The sequence below is a fragment of the Theobroma umbraticum genome, unplaced genomic scaffold (assembly GCF_002168275.2).
Source record: "Theobroma umbraticum cultivar Fairchild unplaced genomic scaffold, ASM216827v3 scaffold_30.0, whole genome shotgun sequence".
NCBI lineage: Eukaryota > Viridiplantae > Streptophyta > Magnoliopsida > Malvales > Malvaceae > Theobroma > Theobroma umbraticum.
Window position 1 is genome coordinate 6,711,289 of NW_018397254.1, and position 21,864 is coordinate 6,733,152.

At 34.5% G+C, this 21,864-nt stretch overlaps 3 protein-coding genes across 4 annotated transcripts; all 3 read left to right on the forward strand.

The window, feature by feature from the left end:
* The first annotated feature begins 3,369 nt into the window (after positions 1–3,369).
* LOC110425342 (silicon efflux transporter LSI2-like) lies at positions 3,370–6,309 on the forward strand. The gene is made up of 4 exons (XM_021440236.2): positions 3,370–3,533; positions 3,769–5,186; positions 5,324–5,513; positions 5,694–6,309. Exons 2-4 carry the CDS (start codon positions 3,942–3,944, stop codon positions 5,954–5,956), a joined length of 1,698 nt encoding a protein of 565 aa, XP_021295911.1. The 5' UTR covers positions 3,370–3,533; positions 3,769–3,941; the 3' UTR covers positions 5,957–6,309.
* A 1,446-nt stretch (positions 6,310–7,755) lies between these two features.
* LOC110425169 (silicon efflux transporter LSI2-like) lies at positions 7,756–12,072 on the forward strand. The gene is made up of 4 exons (XM_021439994.2): positions 7,756–7,918; positions 8,058–9,275; positions 9,396–9,585; positions 11,302–12,072. Exons 2-4 carry the CDS (start codon positions 8,205–8,207, stop codon positions 11,565–11,567), a joined length of 1,527 nt encoding a protein of 508 aa, XP_021295669.1. The 5' UTR covers positions 7,756–7,918; positions 8,058–8,204; the 3' UTR covers positions 11,568–12,072.
* A 2,099-nt stretch (positions 12,073–14,171) lies between these two features.
* On the forward strand, positions 14,172–21,840 carry LOC110415824 (mitogen-activated protein kinase kinase kinase YODA-like). 2 transcript variants are annotated; one of them, XM_021427572.2, is made up of 12 exons: positions 14,172–14,464; positions 15,316–16,083; positions 16,239–16,979; positions 17,270–17,357; positions 17,490–17,552; positions 17,874–18,034; positions 18,156–18,231; positions 18,415–18,474; positions 18,649–18,756; positions 18,945–19,184; positions 20,333–20,418; positions 20,558–21,840. In XM_021427572.2, the coding sequence occupies exons 2-12, from the start codon at positions 15,527–15,529 to the stop codon at positions 21,069–21,071; spliced, it is 2,694 nt and encodes an 897-aa protein (XP_021283247.1). In that variant the 5' UTR covers positions 14,172–14,464; positions 15,316–15,526; the 3' UTR covers positions 21,072–21,840. The 2 variants fall into 2 exon arrangements, with proteins under 2 accessions (XP_021283247.1, XP_021283256.1); XM_021427581.1 differs by lacking the exon at positions 20,558–21,840 and having other exon boundaries at positions 20,212–20,412.
* Positions 21,841–21,864: the final 24 nt, after the last annotated feature.

A 21,864-nucleotide genomic window follows, 5' to 3' on the forward strand; every position in this document is an offset into this window, starting at 1 on the left:
TTATAAGTTAATATAAAAGATTATAAAATATAGAATTAAAACACATAATACGAACATATCATTTAAATACTATGAAAACATATTAAAACATCTTCATAATATAGTTATACTAAATATACTAATTACTATTAAATTCATTCTCAAATATCTTTATTACCAATTGAATGATCAATTCCTTTTTCAGAACAAAAAAATCAATAACAAGTATTTCTATTACTAATTATGTAATCAATTCCTCTTTCGGGGTGGACAAATATCTTGATGTGCTATATCAACTTAGCCATGATTAAAATTATCATAAGATGTTTTAATTTTCAGTGATACTTGATAAAATTTAAGACTTACAATAAGTACGCAATCAATGATATTTCATGCCACATCAATAATAATACGTTTTCTATATTCATTTTATTCTTTTCATTATTTATCCACTTATAGTGGGTTACAGGTATTCATCTACTTCTTGATGAGTTATCCACTTCTGGTGGATTATTCATTTTTTAACGAGTTAAGGTATCCATCCACTTTTAATAGTAAAATTATCTATCAACTTCTAGTGGTAAAATTATTCTTAAATTCAGATGATAAAATTATGCATCCAATTCTGGGGGTAAAATAATAATTAAAATAGTGATAGTATAAATTATTATGGTCATCATAATTAAATGATGTTACATTCACTTCAAGGAATGGATGAAATCGTGATTATGATCATAATTATTAAATGATATTTCATTCACTTTAGGGATTGGACAGATTTATAATTTTTTATTAGTAGCTCGTTTGTCAAATTTACTTTAGAGAATGAAAATTTATAATTTTTATTAATAGCTCATTTATCACATTCATTTCAGAGAATTGATATTTATGAATTTTCATTAATAGCTATATAATAACAAATTTACTTTTCAATCAAGGGATAAAATATATACTACAGATAGTAAAATTCATATTAAGGTTGATTTTTAAGAAATAAAAATACTAAAATGATATCAATTCACTTAGTTGATTTTTTAAAACTATAAATCAAAACACAATCATTGAAATCCTTTTAAAGCTTGAAGACAATGAAAACATAATAATTCTAAAACTTGAGAAATCAGATAATTGTGCTGATAACGTGTTATGAAATAAATCTTAAAAGAACAACTATAAGAGATGAGAAAGTATTTAGAGGAAGTAAGAATATTTTATTCAAGTGTATATTTATAAATAAAGTGTAAGGATATATTTATAAACTGATAACCTCTTATTTAAATTGAATTTACAAGATGAATATAATACTTAAGAATTAGATCGATTAAATTTTAATCTAATCTAATTTATATCAATTCTAAATATAAATAATATGAATAAATATTTATAAAAATATTCATAATAATTTAAATATTATAAACATATCTTTCTTTATTTAACTTCAATGGAATATATTACATGATAAAAAGACTATTAGTATAAAGGAATAATTCAACAATAATTGATCACTTCTATTTTATTACTATAATTTATTAATGTCGTCTAAAAACTAAACTCCGCAAGTATAATTTATCCCGATCTATAAAATCATTCCTGGACCAAAAAAAGAAAGGAATAAAAACAAAAACTCAATTCTTGGCTTTTTCGATTAATCATAGCATGACATCCACATCAAACACCTTAAAAAAATAATTAAGCCGCAATTTATGACATCTTACAAATAGTTAAACAAAAGTACTAATTCAGCTGTTGTTGAGTATGCGCGCTGTTTCGCGTTGAGCCTAACATCTTGGAATTTGGAAATGTTGGGAGTTGTCCAGTCAGGCTGTCTCTTTCCGTTATTGTTTCTTAACTTGAGCTGGCTTGACTACTCCAACAACGTGACAACGTTGAATGACTCCCCTGGTCTCCAGGCTCGGAGGGTAATGTAACAATGGGGCTAGGAATTTTCAAAAGTTTTTATTATATATATATTAATAATTTTTAAAAAATTTTATTTATTATATATTTTTAATAATTTTCTCAAAATAACATTTTTATTTTAATATTAATATAATTTAAAAAATAATAAAACAACCTCATAAATCTTATTTAGCTTTTCCCTAATTTAAATTGTTTCACAATTATTTCTCCTTCTTTCTTTTTATTTTTATTTTTATTTTTTTATAACTCATCAATAAAATACATTTCATTATTCAAAATAAATTTATGAGTTTCTGAACTTGAACAAAAGTGATGAAAACCACTCACCATCATTAGGTAAAATTAAGAGAAAATAATTTTTTATATTTTATTTATATTATTTAACTATTTAATAATTATGTAAAATCTTATCTATAGTATTTAATTATTTATACTTTATATAATATAGTTTTATATTTAATATTTTAAATTTAAATAAAAATAAAATAAAAATATTAGATATTGGCTACCCATTGATTAGGATCTTATTTTAGGTTTTTTTTTTTCTATGTTAGTGGTGTGATGTGCTTGTTCTTCATTTTGTTGTTGAGCGTTTTTGTTTTCTTTGAGCAACTATCAAGTTTTTAAAGTAGTTTTTTTGTATAATTGTATAAGTTTTCAAGTAGTTTATGAATTTTTTATCAATCAAAAGTTTAATAAAAACACTTTTCAAAAAAAAAATTCAGATTTGATTAAAATTTGAATAAATTTTAAATAATTTTTTTACATTTGAACTATTAAACCTCAATACTTCAAATTATGAAAAAAAATAATATGAATCAAAATATTTTAAGTTCAAATTTGAAAAAACAGGCACTTTTCAAATAAAATTCGATATTTATGAAATTATTTTTAAATTTTTATTTTTTAATTTATATATTATATAAAATTATTATTTATTATAAATTTTTTTAATTATTTATTAAATTTAATTTATTAATTTAAAAAATTTTAATTTTTATATTTTTAATTTTTCAATAAAAATTAACTAATTTCGTTCCTGTTAGCCTCCAACTCTGGATAGCAACTAATTGCTACTCGGGTAGGTTGCAGCTTACAACTCGAGCTGGAAATCCAGTGAAAGAATTTGGGCAACGAAGTCGGTTTAAATTTAACCAACTTCTACGTACTAAATAGATATAATACAAAATGGATCGTTATCAGTGGTATTTTTTTTTTCCCTTCATTTGTTTGACACTAGTGAATTATTAGAATTAATTAATTCATAATATGTTAGTGCTCTTGCAAGGATGCTTAAGAGGGTAACTTTCTAAAAGATTGAAGGAAAAGGAAAGAAAATAATAGATTATAAAATTCAACTTTCAAAAAGATTGAAGGACAAAGAAAGAAAATAAAAGATTGAATAAATGCGATTGTCGGAGTGGACGTGGAAATCATACAAGACAAGACAAAACAAGATTTCTTGCACGGCTTTAAAAGGAGGCTCCAACTCGTTAAACCGAACCTGTGATCTACATTTCTCCTTCAGACATCTGGAAAGATGTGCTTTCCAAACCCATCTAATGCAAAACCTGGTTTGATGGAAAGCCGTTGACTTCACATGCAAGGATGGGCCTGTTCAATTATTCATTACTGTGAGTCCAAACTTTTTCTCCAGTACTTTGTATGAACATGCTTTGCATCTGAATACTTTGAATTCAATAGAGGTTGTGGATTAGAAGTTCACTAAAATGGCCATGACTTAGCGACAAAGGAGATAGTTGAATCGTAGACTCTGTTACTTCTTTCCAAAATTTTTTGGGTGCTTGCTGTTTTGAGTTTTACTGAGTTTTCTGACTTCTTTTGAAATTTGCCTTGAATTAATTACAGTGTCTCGAGGACATAAATCTTTTACTTCGAAAACAATGTTCTGTTGGATCATACTGCTAAGCAGCTCTGCGCAGTTGTTTTGGCCGGGAAACTGATGGCATGAACTGGACTGCTTGTACTGGATAAGATTTCGAAGGTTTGGAATTCTCTAGTTTTTTAATTGATCAGAAACAATGGCCATGGCTTCTTCTGTTAAAGTGGTTCTAGGCTCAATTGCCTTTGCAATGTTCTGGGTATTGGCAGTTTTCCCTGCTGTCCCCTTTCTACCAGTTGGGAGGACTGCAGGGTCCTTACTGGGGGCCATGCTTATGGTTTTGTTCAGAGTCATAACCCCAGATCAAGCATATGATGCAATTGATCTCCCAATCCTTGGCCTTTTATTTGGTACTATGGTTGTCAGTGTCTATCTTGAAAGAGCAGATATGTTCAAATATTTAGGTAAGTTGCTTGCATGGAAAAGTAAGGGTGCCAAGGACTTACTTTGCAGAATTTGCCTGATTTCTGCCCTTTCAAGTGCTCTTTTCACCAATGATACCTCATGTGTGGTTTTGACCGAATTTGTGTTGAAAATTGCAAGACAACATAATCTACCCCCTCATCCATTCCTGCTTGCTCTTGCCTCAAGTGCCAATATAGGGTCTTCAGCAACTCCAATTGGGAATCCTCAAAACCTCGTTATAGCAGTTCAGAGTAAAATTTCTTTTGGGGATTTTCTTATTGGAATTCTACCTGCAATGCTGGTAGGAGTCTTAGTGAATGCTTTACTTCTCCTGTGCATGTATTGGAGATTGTTATCTTTTCAGAAGGATGAAGAAGATCCAAGTGGAGCGGCTGTAGCTGAAGCGGATGTGACTTCTCATCGGTTTTCACCAGCAACCATGTCACATTTTTCTTCATCGAACTCTCAAGAATGGAACTCAACATTGGACCCTATGAATGTGATAAGGTCTCCCAACTCAATTGGTAGCACAGCTCATGTTGACAACCTCAGAAGCCGAGTAAATTCAGCTGATCAGAATGAAATCCAGAGGGTACCTAGTGGTGCAACTGATTCTGCAAGGAATTCAAATGCATCAAAGGAGGGGACGATGGAAGGCCACTCCCATGGAAAGGAGGAACCTGTGGCTTCAAAGATGATTGCATTGACGGACTCCCATGGAAAGGAGGAACCTGTGGCTTCAAAGATGATTGCATTGACGGATAGCTTGCCAGACGTATGTTCTGTGCAATCTTTAGGAGAAAAGGAAAGCTTACCCAGAAGGTGGAAAAGGAGTTTTTGGAGATTCAGTGTCTACTTTGTTACCATAGGGATGCTGATTTCTCTGCTTATGGGCCTTAATATGTCCTGGACTGCAATTACCGCAGCACTTGCTCTTATAGTTCTTGACTTTCAGGATGCTCGGCCTTGCCTAGAAAAGGTTTTTGAAAAATAAAATCAGATTGGAAATAGAAAAAGAAAAGCATTATTAGTTTCATAAGAACTTAAATGTTATAGTTGTTCTTTTTTTGGCCAGATATAGTTAATTAATTAAGCTCAATTACTTTCTGTGACCAGGTGTCCTATTCGCTTTTAATTTTCTTCTGCGGAATGTTTATCACAGTCGAGGGCTTCAACAAAAGTGGAATCCCAAGCACTCTTTGGGACTTGATGGAACCCTATGCAAAGATCAATCGTGTTTCAGGGATAGCAATTCTAGCCATTGTCATACTTGTCCTCTCCAATTTGGCCTCAAATGTACCGACCGGTATGTTGATGTTTCTCTCCTATGAACATGCATCAGATAACACTAGCATCTTTAAAGTAGAGATCTTTGTTTCTTCGTTTCTATTCTCCTAAAACAGTAATCAGTTTTGCAACCACCTTTTATGTACAAGGGCACATAACTTTCTAGTTGCTTAGCACCAACATGTTTGATACTTTTCAGTTCTGTTGCTTGGAGGGCGTGTGGCAGCATCAGCTGCTGCAATTTCTGCATCTGATGAGAAGAAAGCATGGCTTATTTTAGCCTGGGTCAGCACTGTGGCTGGGAACCTTTCACTACTGGGATCAGCTGCTAACTTGATAGTGTGTGAGCAAGCTCGTCGTGCTCCAAACCTTGGATACACTTTGTCCTTCTGGAAACACCTTATATTTGGACTTCCCTCAACGCTTATAGTTACTGCTATCGGTTTGATACTCTTTAGATGATTAAATAAATGTCCTTTACAAGAGGCTTATAAGAAAAAACACAAAGAAGAAAAGGATACGTGGCACTCATCTTATAGAGAAGATCAAGAGCTGCGAGGTTTCACCAATTAGGCATGGCGGCAAATGTTTGTTTCAAAGGGACTGGGTTTGGTTTATGTTAAATAAAATAATGCTATTAGTTTTGAAGTGTTGCACGTGTCATGGCTTTCTTCTAGCCAGAAAGCAAAAAAATAAAAATAAAAAAGTCACCATGTTCTCCAACTTGCCAGCTAATGCTAGATTCTGCCCAAGAATTGATCATGATCAAATTTCTTTTCCCCTTTTAGCCATGAATATATATCTTGTTAAATAAACACTGCCCTTCAAATTCCATGTTCACGCTGACACAAATTGAGCGTGCTTTGCTCAATGCCAATTTTACAGTTTTCCTCAAGTTCTGTGATTATCGATTAGCATTGTTAAGTCTTGGGCCCACAATTTCGAACGACGAACTGCAATCTTGAGCCCTTCTTCTTTGAGTCCAGAGACTAATAGGCAGGAAGCCCAACCCTGGTTTGAATGGTAAAATTATTTTTAGATTATGTTAGTCACAGGTTCAGGTAAGATTTGAATAGTAATTTTAAAATATTTATTATTTAAATTTAATTATAAATAATTAATTTTAATTTTAAATTAATTTTTATAATTAATGTAATGCTGATTAAAATTCATCTATTATTCTAAATACTATTTTAAAATTTAATTTAATTTTTTATAAAATTAATTTTTAATAATAATATACATAAGAATTGATTATAAATTTATAAAGTTTGAGTAGTCTATCAAATAATAAAATTCAAGATAAAATATCTAAAAAATAATCAATACTCTACCTATTAATATCTCTAACAATAATTTATTTGACCAAATTTAGTACTAACGTTTCTTTCACGATATAGTGATAACATGGACTTCATTTATCAAGGTCCATCCAATAGTTTAATTTGTCTTATCTTTTTTAATCATGAATTATTGAATTTAACTCTCTGCTTTTTTTCTTTTTTTTGTCTTTGGTAGCTCTCTTTGTAAATAAGAACAAAAAGAATAGCACTAGTAAATGGTATTGCTAGGGTGACCCAGGGGAATATAGTAGTATATAATATTCAAACCCAAGACAGGATGAGTGAGTGATCCTTATCTTATTCTTAAAGCTAACCCGTCAAATGTTTTTATTTCCAGACAAGGTACTAATGTATCAGATGTCCACAAAGGACAAGTTACTGTAAGTTTATGTTTTGTGAGATTAATTTGTTTCCTTCTAATTTATTTTATTTTTGGAAAATGGTTAATTATAAAATGTCAACAAAGAAGAATAGGTAAAATAATATAATATTTTTCATGAAATAGGTTTTTTTTTAAAGCATAAATAGGTTTTCATTTTGATATTTTTATGTGTAAAATAGGTAAAAACAATATTAGTAAAATAAATCAGATTAAACATAAGTTGAGAGTTCTAATAAATATAAATATTAGTGAGAAAATGTATTATTTTTTAATATTGAGTGGCTGATAAGAAAATATACTTAAATTTAAAAAGATGAAGATTTGTTTTCTTTATTTATTAGATAAATGGATATATTATTTTTATATTCAAATTTTTACAAATATAACTTTATTTACTATATTTTTTTTAGTTTAGCCGTTAATCTATTTTATCATTTTTCTTAATTTTTATTATTTTTTAATATCCGATGAAATATCGTAATGTCAGGATATATCGTGACCTAGCGCAACCAAGCCTGGAGCCAGCGGTTGCGCCCTGTCCCTTTTCCTCAATAATTGCAAGGTGCAAGTGGGGTTTCTTACAAATTCTGGAACTCTAAAAAAATAGAAGAGAGAAGACGGGCCAGCCAAAACACATGTGGGATTCTGGCATTGCAAAGTGTTCTCAACTAAAAGCTAATTGAACTAGCTTTTTTCCAGGTAATGGAACATAGTTTAATGTATTGTCAACGGCTCTCTCGTAACAGTCTTGCTGATAAAAATAAAGCTAATTTTGTTGTACTTGCTAGAAATAGTAGCTGTAGTAGTTGTTCTTACTAGTATTACTTTTCCCAAGCAGAACGAAATCAGCAGTCTGATCCCAAGACAGAAACATAAGGTATTTAAGACAATCTTCTTTATCGTTTTAATTATCAAGATTTCGAGCTTGAAGGCCTGGAGCCTTGTGCAGTGTCTGTTGGATAAGGCTTTTTAAGAATGCTAAAAGATGGCAATGGCGTCTTATGTAAAAGTGATTCTAGGCTCAATTGCCTTTGCAATCTTCTGGGTACTGGCAGTTTTTCCTGCTGTTCCATGTCTACCCATCGGGAGGACTGCAGGGTCCCTTTTAGGAGGTATGCTGATGGTCATTTTTCAAGTCCTAACTGTTGATCAGGCATATGAAGCAATCGATCTTTCAATCCTTGGTCTACTCTTTGGTACAATGGTTGTCAGTGGATATCTTGAAAGCGCGGATGCATTTAAGTACTTAAGTAAGTTGCTCACATGGAAGAGTAAGGGCGCAAAGGACCTAATTTGCAGAATCTGCTTAATTTCTGCCATTTCAAGTGCTTTCTTCACCAACGACACATCTTGTATGGTTTTGACTGAATTTGTGTTGAAAACTGCAAGGCAGAAGAATCTCCCACCTCAACCTTTCTTACTTGCCCTTGCCTCAAGTGCTAATATTGGATCTACAGCAACTCCTATTGGCAACCCACAAAACTTGGTTATAGCCACAGAGAGTGGGATTTCTTTTGGGGAATTCTTAACCGGAATTCTCCCTGCGACTATACTAGGATCAATTGTCAATGCTCTATTACTTATATGCATGTATTGGAATTTGTTATCTGCTAAGATAGATGAAGAAGATTCAGCTGCACAATTTCTTACTGGGGATAGTGTAAGTTCTCACCATTTTTCACCAGCCACAATGTCACGTTTGGCATCATCAAGCTCTCAAGGACGACTCCCTGGATTGGAAATTACAAATGTGCTAACCTTTCCCTATGCAAATGGTAGTGGGAACTTGGTTCATTATGACACTCTTAGAAACCGTGTAAATTCAAACCAGGGTGAGACTGAGATTCATGGCTTCCTGAATGGTCCCTGGGAGTCAAGGACTTCAAATTGTTCAGAAAGGTGGAAAAGGAAGCTGTGGAAATCCTGTGTTTATCTAGTTGTTGTAGGAATGTTGATCTCTTTGCTTATGGGTCTTAATATGTCAGGGACTGCAATTTCTGCTGCACTTGGTCTCATGATTCTTGATTTTAAGGATGCTGTGCCATACCTGGAGAAGGTAAAATCAGCTACTATGACTCTTTTACCCCTAATTTAGATGTGAATTGATCGTATTACTGTTTAGACATATGGAATTGTCAGTAACTTGTTGGGAATTTTACTTCTCTGGTTTGAACAGGTATCCTACTCTCTTCTAATATTCTTCTGCGGGATGTTTGTCACCGTCCAAGGTTTTAATAAAACTGGAATCCCAAGCGCTCTATGGGAGTTAATGGAACCCTATGCAAAGATTGATCAAGTCAGTGGAATAGCAGTCCTTGCACTTGCCATTCTTGTCCTGTCAAATCTGGTCTCAAATGTGCCCACTGGTATGTTGATTTTTCTCTTCTATATTGCTCTATCTTCTTCTTGATGAGAGTGGCTTTCAAATTTGGTCTCATTCAAATTCTATTTCTTTGCAACACTTGCTCGGAAACAATGTTTTTAGCAGTGGAAAACTAGATCAGTTTTGAAGAATATATAACATTAATGAAGTTTCTCCCACAGTTTATTTTAGGATATAGGATTCTTTGGTTCTTGGAGCTGGGATAGATTTTGCATTTTAAAGAATGGCTTATGCCTTCTGATTTAGGATGTTGCTGAATGAAAAGATAAAGCATAATTAGATCCTAATCATATGAACAAATGAAAAATAAAATAAAATGTAACTATATTCTGGTCATAAGACAAATTTGCTGATGGTACAGTTGATTTGCGTTATGACAGTGTGGAGTTGAACAACAAGTTATGCTAAAAGCATATCTTTCTGAAGAGAACTGAGCTGTACATTTTGAGAGCTTTTAAGAACGTCGCCATGTAAAGAAGCAAAAGGAAAATGTAGCTACACTTCAACATAGCAATTAGGTAAATTATAGAACTTGGCACAATTCGTCTGATGTAACTAAAACGTAGGATCCTCACCATATAAATGTTCAAAACAGCCTCTTTCCTCCAAATACTTGATTTTTGATAAAATCTTGAAACATTTTAACTGCTTTTTTGACATATCTGCAGTTTGGGTCATGCACTACTCAGATGTAGTAAAAGAAGAGCAATGAACAGAATGAATTTTCTTCAAGAATTATGGATCTCTTTCCTTTAATTTAATGAAGTTGACGAGCTTCAAAAAAGAAACAAGCTTCCCAAATATCTGTTTCAAGTCATATGCAATACCCATACTCAGGTCAAGTCAAGAAGAGGAATGAAACAAATTTCCTTTTAGAATTGTGGATCTTCTTGCTTTAATTAATTTAATGAAATTAAAAAGCTTCAACTGGGTAAAAATCTCATTCTCAGTTCTTTGAAGATTCAACTACAACTAAAGTAATGGAAAATTAGTAAAATGACTGATGGGATATAAGTTTTTGTTTTACATCTTTTTGAACACATAAAAAAATAAAATGAAATTCTTTGTTAAACAGGTAATTAAAGGAATAAACAGATAAGTTGACACTTAACTATCTCAAGCTCTCAATGTTTCATTCTTTCCTTTCATCAGAAAAGCAACAAGTGATCGCAACTTATAATTAAACTAAAGCACATTAGCTTCAGCTCTATTTTAGTTTCTGAAACTGCAAAGATAGAAACCTGTCCACCAGCATATGCTGTTACTAATATTATACATTTTGAGATGCAAGCCAGTAATAGAACTTTCATTCCTAGACTAGATGCTTGAAATTTTGTGGAAGTATTGAACTGATGCTATGGTGTCCATTTGAATTAGGCCTCGGATAAGCGGGATGCCTCTTTTAATCTGTCATTTAGTTCATTTATAGATTCTCAATTGCCAATGGACTTAAACCTCTTGAATAGCTTACTGACAAATTCTTTCACATGTTTGTGTTGAGTGTGTGTGTGTGAGTGACATCTATAGTGGAAGCCTTGCTACCTTGGTGATTCTACTTGTCACTGGTTTTAATTCTCTATCCTTATGATGAAACCTTGGTTTGTTTTGAGTCATTATTGACATCATAGCTGTCATAATTTAAACCATGCACATATGAGGTAATATGTTGCTTAATCCCCATATGTTTCACTTGTATCAGTTCTGTTGCTTGGGGCAAGGATGGCTGCATCAGCAGCATTGATTTCAACAGCCTCTGAGAAGAAAGCATGGCTCATTTTAGCTTGGGTCAGTACTGTGGCTGGGAACCTCTCATTATTGGGATCTGCTGCCAACTTGATAGTGTGTGAGCAGGCCTGCCGTGTTCCAATTCTGGGGTACACTTTAACGTTTTGGAGCCATCTCAAATTTGGAGTCCCCTCAACTCTTTTAGTCACTGCCATCGGCTTGTTACTGATAAAATCATAGCAACTACAATACTCATATCACAGAGCATTTCAGGGTATGATTATTCTTTGTTGATGCATAAAAGAACCTAGGTATCTTTTCTCCTCAAATCAATGATTAGAGGACAAATTTTTGTGGTTGGCCTGGGAAATTCCAGCTTGATTATGTATGGACTCTGGCCTGGTTCACCTGATCTTCGTGGCTGTCCAAACTGATCTGGACTTGGCTGGGCCTGGCCACAAAATGGGACCCAAGAAGTGACCCTGGCTGGTCCCAGAAGTTCAAAAGTCATTGATCCCTTGACCAGAAATTTCAGGAAGCTGGGGGAGTGTAAAGGGGTACGGACAAAAGATTTGTGGGTTTTTCTGCATGGACTAATACATTCCAGTCCATCTCTTTTGACTTTGTCAAAATTTGACGCCTCTACTGTCTTTCCATGAGCTCTAAAGCTCGCGTGCATAAGTGGTATGGGTATTATTTGTTACATGAAGAATCAATGTCCTTTATCAACAAACAACGTTCGAGATTTATTGACATCCTTAATTCTTTCTTTCCTTCAAAATAAAAAAAAACCACTCAAATTTAAGAGCAAGAATATGCAAAGTTGAAACTTATACAGCAATCAACTTTCCTATTCTATTTAACGCGCCATTATTACTGTAAAAGACTTTCTATCACAACTTAAAAAATCAATAAAGAAAAAAAAAAAAGGAGAACAGGCAATCACCTTTACAACCACCTAACTAGCAGCACTGAATTTACAAATTCAGAGATATGAAAAAGAATGTCATTTTCAGCATTGAACCAATAGCCCACGGGTCATTTTCAACACGTGAATATGAACTTCTCACTTCTAGAAAAAAAAGGCGAGTTCTAAATAATCATTTACTACTACCAAGAAATGAAACATGAAGATTTATATGGAAATTTGAAGATTTTATTGTTTATATATAAATATACCGAATAAATAATCACAGCCGTCGGATGGGGACCCACATTCCGGATGTAGGGTTTGGCGGTTCTAGCATATAGCAACCCACATGAAACATATGAGAGAGTAAGGCATAATGCAGGCTCCTACGGCGCAAATGAAGTTATTTTTTTGTCATGGGATGGGGAGGAGAGATGTACCAACGCCAAGTTGCCAATTAGACATGATAAGGAAAAAAAGAAAAGGCAATTGTGGGGTCATGCCACGTGCAATTGTGCTAGTGGTGGTGGGGCTTAAATTCCGAAGGACCCCACGAGTTCCCTCCTTCTAAGCTTTCCACATGGCCATGTACATCTCCCCTTTCAATTCCATTCCATGGTCTGGGCCGCTTGCCAATCTTTTCTTTCATTTCCAAAGCCTCCCAACCTTTCTCGATGTACAATGCATAATAAAATTATAGTCCGAGACTTTTGTCACTTAACTTTTTATTTTGATGCTTTCTTCCTTCAAAATTTAAGCTAACAATAATAGAGTAAATAATAAGAGTAATGATTACAAGGGTATTTTTAGGTAATCATAAAGTTGGGGCAAAGGACTTTGGTGCACATTTTATAAATTGGATAAATAGTAATTCCTAAAATTCATTGATTATTTCGAATAGTTTTAGACATTTTCAAAATTTTAGAATCATTGTGTTTTGTTGTCTTTAGAGTCATAGTACTTGTTATCTTATTCACAAGTAATATTTCATAATAGTACCAATATTTTATCTTCAAAACAGAAGTATTGAATTTGATTATATATATATAATAAGTATTTAATTTTAATACCTAATTCCCTAGTTATAAAAAAAATAAAAGTGAATAAAAAATTGAATAACCATGAAATATTACTATTAGGAAAGTCTCAAAGTTCTATCAAAGTCTTAAACTAGGACATGCAAACATAAAAATATTATAGATGCGAAGACATATTTTGTTCTTTGCATTTTTGATGGAAAGAGAGTTGAAGAGTTGATGAAGGGTATGATTTTTTATTAGTTCATAGATATATATATATATATATATGTAAATGTCTTTTCAGAAGAATGATGGAAAACTGGACCATAAAAATATCATATTCAGTAGATTAAATTGACTTGGAGCCTTATTGTCAAAAGCTTAATTGCAGTCAGCCAGGTCTAAAATTGAAGGCTAGGAATTCTGCCAAAACCCATGCATCGTTAATTACTACAATTTGGTGGCGGAAAGAAAGAGATACGCAAATACTATATACTATAAAATTAAAATTAAAAAAAATTGACCTTTGGGAGTCAAAATTATATTTTAAAAATTTTATGGTACATAAGATTTTTTTTTCAAAACAAGACGAGTAATTAATTTGCAGCCACCAACCCCATAAAAAAAATTTAAATTGTGCACATTTAACTCACGTAAACAATGAAGTAGAGGAAGATTTATAATTTATAATTTATTTTTCAAAAATCAAAATTATTTTTATAAAAAAAAAAAGGTTAGAAGGCGGGATCAGATCCTAATGGAAGAGAAATATAAAAATAACTGTACGTGGAAATTTACTGCTGCAGTGCTGCTCGTGCTTTTTATTTATTTTTATGATTATTATATTCAAATTTTATTATCGTATAATAATAGTACTAATTTTTTTTTAATATTCTAAAATCAACGTTCAGACAACTCCATGTCTCAACTCAGACATCCTCTCTCTTGCTTTCTCTCTCCATTTCTATCAATCTCTATCTCTACGCGATCTATTAACAAGACTCTCACAATTTCACAAAAGCTAAAAAAAAAAAATAAATCTTTAAAATATCTCTCTCTTTCAATTTAGATTTCTAGGGCTTTTTTTTTGGTTCGGGTTTTTGCTTCTTAGCTGGCGATATATTGGATGATTTGAAGCAAATTCTCGCTCGATTTTCGTCAATTTATCAGTGTGTTGGAGCTCAGATTCGTAGCTCCAAGCATGTGAAGTAAGTTTCCTTTTTTTGTTTCGTTTGATGTTGAGTAATTTTTGTTAGTTATTGTTTATCAGTTAATTGCGGTGTTCGTTGTAGTTTGTTTCTATCATTTTTGGAGTTTGTATGTAGATCTGTTGGTTGGAAATTAAGTTTTGAGCAGTTTTAAGAGCGTGACATTTTGTTTGGTTTCCGAGAAAATTGGGGAGGGAAAAGAAAAATGTTTAGTATTGTTTCACGGTCTAAACAATAAAAAATTTCAGATTCAAAATCATATCTTTTTCGGTTGTAATATGTGTTTTGAAAGATGTTTGTTGCTCCTAGGGATTGAAGTCGAGTTTGTTTATGGTTATAGAAACCGATGTGATTTTTTTACATTGGTGAAGTCAAATGTTGTTCTGTTTCTGGGTTTTCATGAAGTTGAAGTGAATCAAGTAGAACCTGGTAGCTTGGGGACTTAAAGTGGTTATCTGAGAAACCCTAAAGGCAGAGGGCTGAAGAGACTGAGGTTTAAGAAGTCTGGTTTCTGCTTTATAATAATAGTGGCATGCATGGCATGGAGTCGATTCCTCTAATCAAGAAATTTGAGAAACCGCGGTTTCTTAGTGACATGTTATCTCAATCCACATGATGAAAGTTATTGGTTTAGAAGATAGACAAACATGCATTAACATAAACAGATACACTCGTTTGCCTACAAAAGAAAGGAATGTCATATTTTCCTATCGAAGTACTTAAAGCTGTAAATTCGTGTATGGTATGGAGTATTATTGTGATCTTACTGGCTTTTGATCATGGTACATATAAGTATTTGAGGAAAACTAAGCATGTGGTCCCTCCTCCCCTCTTCTTTTTCTTTTCTGCAGATTTTAGCATTTGCTGTTGGTTGTGAAGCTCACAGGATTCCAGCTCACAATCCAGAATTTTCTGAAGCTTCCCTATTTTGAATCCATTGTTGGATTAAAGAATTGAATTCTATATTGGTCTCAAGCTCTAGAGTTGTAGTATGATATTTGGAAATGAATTTACTTTAGAAAAACTTGCTAACTAGCGCTCCAGATCTTAGAAATCAGAAACATGCCTTCATGGTGGGGAAAGTCATCATCTAAAGAAGTGAAGAAGAAATCAAGCAAGGAAAGTTTCATTGATACTTTACATCGAAAATTTAAGATTCCATCTGAAGGTAAACCAAACAGTAGATCAGGGGTATCACGAAGACGTTGCACTGACACAATTTCTGAAAAAGGGTCTCAATCCCAAGCAGCATCAAGGTCTCCTTCACCTTCTAAGCAGGTTTCTAGGTGTCAAAGTTTTGCTGAAAGGCCTCTTGCTCAACCGCTTCCACTTCCTGATCTGCACCCTGCAATTGTGGGTCGTACAGATTCTGGAATTAGCATATCAACCAAACCAAGGCCAGAAAAAGGCTCAAAGTCATCATTATTTCTGCCTCTCCCAAGACCTGGATGCATACGTCATAGGCCAAATCCTAATGACCTAGATGGAGATTTCAATACTGCTTCAGTTTCCAGTGAGTGCTCTGCTGAAAGTGATGATCCCACTGACTCACATCATCGTAGTCCCCAAGCAACTGATTATGACAATGGGACTAGAACTGCTGCAAGCGGCCCTTCCAGGTGAGCCTTCTTGCTTTTAGTTAACCATGGTGCTTGCAATGTGGGTTTATTCTTGTACAAACATGGTATTGCACATTTTACTTCTGGTTTCCTTCTGTCATTTGTTTGCTAAAAGACTCATCCCTGACAATCGTTAACTTCTTTTTTGTCTGAAGTATGATGCTCAAGGACCAATCCTCTACAGTCAGCCAAAGTAACTCAAGAGAGGCAAAAAAACAGACTAATATTTCCCTTGGTAATAATATCTCACCAAAATCACCTAAAAGGAGACCTATAAGCAATCATGTGCCAAATCTACAGGTTCCCCAACATGGTGCTTTTAGCAGTGCTCCGGACAGCTCCATGTCAAGTCCTTCTAGAAGTCCAATGAGTGCTTTTGGCACAGAACAATTGATGAACTCTCCTTTCTGGGTAGGAAAGACTTATACTGATGTCAGTTTACTTGGATCTGGCCATTGCTCCAGTCCTGGTTCAGGTCACAATTCTGGGCATAATTCAATGGGTGGAGACATGTCAGGACAGCTATTTTGGCAACAAAGTAGGGGCAGCCCTGAGTATTCGCCAATACCAAGTCCTAGAATGACCAGTGCTGGTCCTAGTTCCAGAATTCATAGTGGTGCTGTCACTCCTATCCACCCTAGATCAGCAGGCACAGCCACTGAGTCACAGACTAGCTGGCATGATGATGGAAAACAACAAAGCCACAGGTTGCCCCTTCCTCCTGTAACAATTCCCAATTCTTCTCCTTTCTCCCATTCAAATTCAGCAGCAACATCTCCCTCTGTGCCACGAAGTCCAGGAAGGGCAGAGAATCCTGTAATCCCTGGCTCACGGTGGAAGAAAGGAAAGCTTCTAGGCAGAGGCACATTTGGTCATGTTTATGTTGGCTTTAACAGGTATAATACCCCAAAGAAATAGTTGTTAATTTCATTTTCTTAAGTTTTTTATGCTGGGAAATTGGCATTTATTGCCCATTGATTTATGCCTTATGCTAGTCCATCCTTGAGCTGAGTAATTGAGACTGATGTTTCAGTGTTTATTTTATTTATCAATTGCATGTGCTCCTTGCAATATCTTACATGATTGACGAAAGTGCGCATCTGAGGATTTCTCCCTGTTTTCTGTTTTGAAAGATTTGTCAGTAATTGGTATTGTTATGTCTGATTTTGTTTTGTAACTTCCTCAGTGAAAGTGGTGAAATGTGTGCAATGAAGGAGGTTACTTTATTTTCTGATGACGCCAAGTCAAAAGAAAGTACTAAGCAGTTGATGCAGGTAAGCTGTTTTTGCATCAGAGTACGAAGTTTTCAGTTGTCCATATGATATCAAAAGCAAAAATGTGTTCCTTGTTATGCTTTAACTTGGTTGTAGCTTTGAAAGAATTTCATATTCTTATTGCTCCAACAGGAAATTGCTTTATTGAGCCGCTTATGGCATCCGAACATTGTGCAATACTATGGGTCTGAAAAGGTGTGTCCAATGTCTGACAATCTGTTTTGTTGGTTTGAAATTTTGTCTATTATGGTTATTTAAAATTGTTATTAAGATAATTAGAAACTCCATTGACCAAAGGATTCTTTCCAAAGCAGTTGCCCTTTATGTTATTGAGAAATATGAATCATAATGTTAAGAAACTTTTGGGAACTATATTCGTGGTCACTTGACTTACCTAACTGCAAAATACTATAACTTGGTAAGCAATTTATTGGAAAATAAAAGTAAAAGAGAAAAACTAGGGGTTAATGATTATTATGCTTTACTTACTGAATTTTGGATTGAATTCCTGAGCAGGTAGATGACAGACTCTATATTTACCTTGAGTATGTATCTGGTGGGTCTATTTATAAACTTCTCCAGGAGTATGGACAGCTTGGTGAACTAGCAATTCGCAGTTATACTCAACAGATCTTGTGTGGGCTTGCCTACCTACACTCTAAGTCTACTGTCCATAGGTGAGTTAAGTTATCTATTCCTAATCTGATATTTAGAACTATGAACTTAATGGCAGCTGTCTAGTGATATTTGCATCAAGGAAAATAATGTTCATCTTCCTATCCTATATTTCTTGTACAGAGATATTAAAGGAGCAAACATACTTGTAGATCCTAATGGTCGTGTTAAGTTGGCTGACTTTGGGATGGCAAAGCATGTAAGTGTAGCATGTGTAGGCTTAATCATTTTCATTTTGAATGAACTTTGTGAGATTAAATTGGAGGTAGCCCAAGCTTGTGAAGATTAAATTATGTACTTATTTGATACTGCATTATTATTCAATGATTAGACTTTGTTCTGTAAGGTTACTTCCTCTACTTATGTAATATATGCTTTGCAGATTGCAGGGCAGTCATGTCCATTGTCATTTAAAGGAAGCCCTTACTGGCTGGCACCGGAGGTTAGACTACTTTTTCCTCTTCTTTTGGTCTTTTGGCTTTGAGGTTTATTTCTGGTTCTTAATAATCCATCACATTTAAGGGGGAAAAAGACACGATTTATCTGGTTTGAGCTTCCTTCCATTGTGAAAGCTTCTTTGTAATGTATCTCAATTTTCTATTTATTATTTGCGCAGGTTATAAGGAACTCAAGTGGTTACAACCTTGCTGTGGATATATGGAGTCTTGGATGCACTGTTTTGGAAATGGCTACAACAAAACCTCCTTGGAGTCAATATGAAGGGGTCAGTTACAAGAAAAGCGAGATAGGATACTTTAAATTTATCAGCTATTTAATTGTGTCTTTGATAAGAGTTCTAAGACAAGCTTCTTTTACAAATTCTCAAGCATACATCTTAATTAAAGTTTATATATTCTAATTGTATATGCAATTTTTATTATTTTTTCTTATTGTCTGATTTTTGCATGTCAGGTTGCTGCTATGTTCAAGATTGGGAATAGCAAGGAACTTCCACCCATTCCAGATTACCTCTCAGATGAAGGAAAAGATTTTGTGCGGCAATGTTTGCAACGCAACCCACTACATCGTCCTACAGCAGTTCAGCTTTTAGATCACCCATTTGTAAAGTGTGCTGCACCTTTGGAAAGACCTATTCCTGATCCTGAGCCTTCAGATCCAACTCCTGGTGTTACAAATGGGGTGAAAGCTCTGGTATTTTTCTTATTCATATTGCTTTATCTAATCCATAAGTAGGATGCCAGCATGCCCTATATTGTTGCATTAATTACTATGAGCAGTTCATTTAGGCAATGAAATCAATTGCTATAATATATGTTTAAATGGGTCTCATCATCTTTGTTGTACTTTCCATTCTTAAATCATATTGCAGTGGAGCTTAGCCTGTCATTTATTTACCTTGGGTAATGTATTCTGAATGCATGATAACTTTTCATTACTTCATGTGCAAAAGCTTCGTGATTAACTGGATGAAAAACTGAAGGCATGAAATAGATTTGTTATTTCTTATATTTGGAATGGAAACATGTCATGTTTTGATTTTTTAGTGTATATCTGCTTCGCTCTCCTTTTTTATTGTGGTGAGTGGAGAGGGGTGCAGAGGGGGGCAAAACCCAAAGAAAGTAACAAAAAATTTCAAAGGAACAAATCAAGGTCTTACTATGCGTAAGTTACCTTGTTCTAACAGATCATTAGTAACCACTCACAGCTGTAAGTAAACAAATAAACGTGAAACAAGCTGAAAATTGTCATCTGATCTGCACTAACATTATATTGCCTGCAGATATGCCTAATTTTGGCTCTGTAATCTCACTGGGATTTTGGTTCACAACAGACTACAGTGTAGGCATATCCAATTTATTTGTGAGCTTTATACTATCAGCATTTTGCATGTGAATTTGTTAAGGGGAAAAGGGATAAATGTTTCTGGAACTCTTTCATATGGACAAGTTGCGAGGGTAAAGGGGGCCTATAAGCAAAACATCTGTGAGTGCACCAAAAATCTGAATAAGTTGTTCTGGTAAGGCATAGAGAGACAATGACTGCAGTGGCTAAGAAAACATGCTTACGTTTTGAGATTAGTATTTGTGCAGGCAACGCCGCTGTCTCTGCTCTCAGTCTTAGTCACATTATAACTTTAATGCTTGACCCATGGCAGAGACAAGTTTACCTACTGCTTACTTTCTCATTTTATTTATATTTTTTGGTTGTCTTGGTGCAGATCTTGAAGTGGCTTGTTACGCCTGTTTGTCTTTTTGGCCTGAATTTGTTACGCCTGTTTAAATTATGAATTTTCACATGCTACCAATCTTTACTGTTGTTGTGACTTATTGACATCTCAGGGCATTGGGCAAACAAGGAATTATTCCTCCTTGGATTCAGAGCAACTTGCGGTTCATTCATCCAGAGTTTCAAAATTGCATGCTAGGTCTCTCTCTCTCTCTCTCTCTCTCTCTCTCTCACACACACACACACACACACACATAATCCCACAAACACAAACAGTAACAATTATAATTATCAACATTGTACGCTTCTGGGTTACATTTCAATTCTCTGATATGCAGTGATGTTGGTATTCCAAGGAATGTATCTTGCCCCGTTTCGCCCATAGGGAGCCCTCTTTTGCATTCAAGGTCACCACAACATCTGAATGGAAGAATGTCTCCTTCTCCCATATCTAGCCCACGGACGACTTCAGGCTCATCTACACCTTTGACAGGTGGCAATGGTGCTATACCTTTTGGTTACCTGAAACAATCAGCTTACTTGCAAGAGGGTTTTGGAAGCATGCCAAAGCCCTCAAATGGTCTTTATGTCAGTGGCTCCTCTTATCATGATTCTAATCCTGACATTTTCCGGGGATTGCAATCAGGGTCTCATATCTTTTCGGAACTGGTGCCATCAGAAAATGATGTTCTAGGAATTGGAAGGTCAGTTCATGGGGAATCTTATGATGGACAGTCTGTATTGGCTGATCGAGTGTCGCGACAGCTTCTGAAGGATCATGCAACAATGAGCCCATCCCTGGATCTAAGTCCCAGGTCTCCCTCACCAAGCAGAACTGGTGTTATTATCTAAATACAGTCTGAAGACTCACCGATCAGAGTGAATCTCAAGGTTTATCAGGATGTCTTTTGGGTCTGATGGGATGAATTGATATTCATCTCGTTAACTTCCGAGGAAGCAAATTGTTTAATAAGGAACCAGAACAGATTTGAGGAATAAGGTTGAAGTGCAGGGAAATGAGGTGGCTGGTGACTGATGGATCATTTGCCATGGATTGGAGTTCAGGCTTAATGGATTGTGATCTTTAATGATAAAGCTATTGACAAATCGATTCCAGTTAGATGTTCAGTAGACCATTTATTCAGATGAAGCTAGTTTCCTGGCCAATAAGAATATTGTCGTCACTAGTAGTTTTGACATGACGCGGCATGGATCTGTACAGAGTTGTGTAAATCAACTAATGCTTAACTGAACTGTGGTGATGAAAAGCTTGTTGCCAGGAGAAGGATGGCTTCTGATGATCTGATGTATTAAGTTACTCAAGTATAGGCAATCTTCTTGCCTGCAAGAATTATATATTCTTTAAGATCATCATACAGAGGAACTAAGTTGGCCAATTATTTGCGTAGGTTTGACACAGTTGTACAGATTTTGAAGAACTGAAGAGGGATTCCAAGATTGGTTATGAAGCAGTGACAGGAGTGCTGAGCATGTGCCTGACTTCAGTGGCGATGGTACATGCCACAGCTCAATTGTAATTGTTATGTACTGCTCTACCTGATTTATTGTATGTACATTACTACTTCAGTAAATTGAAGAAATCTAATTCCATGGTCCTGCATCTTCCAGTACTCTGGTCATCTGG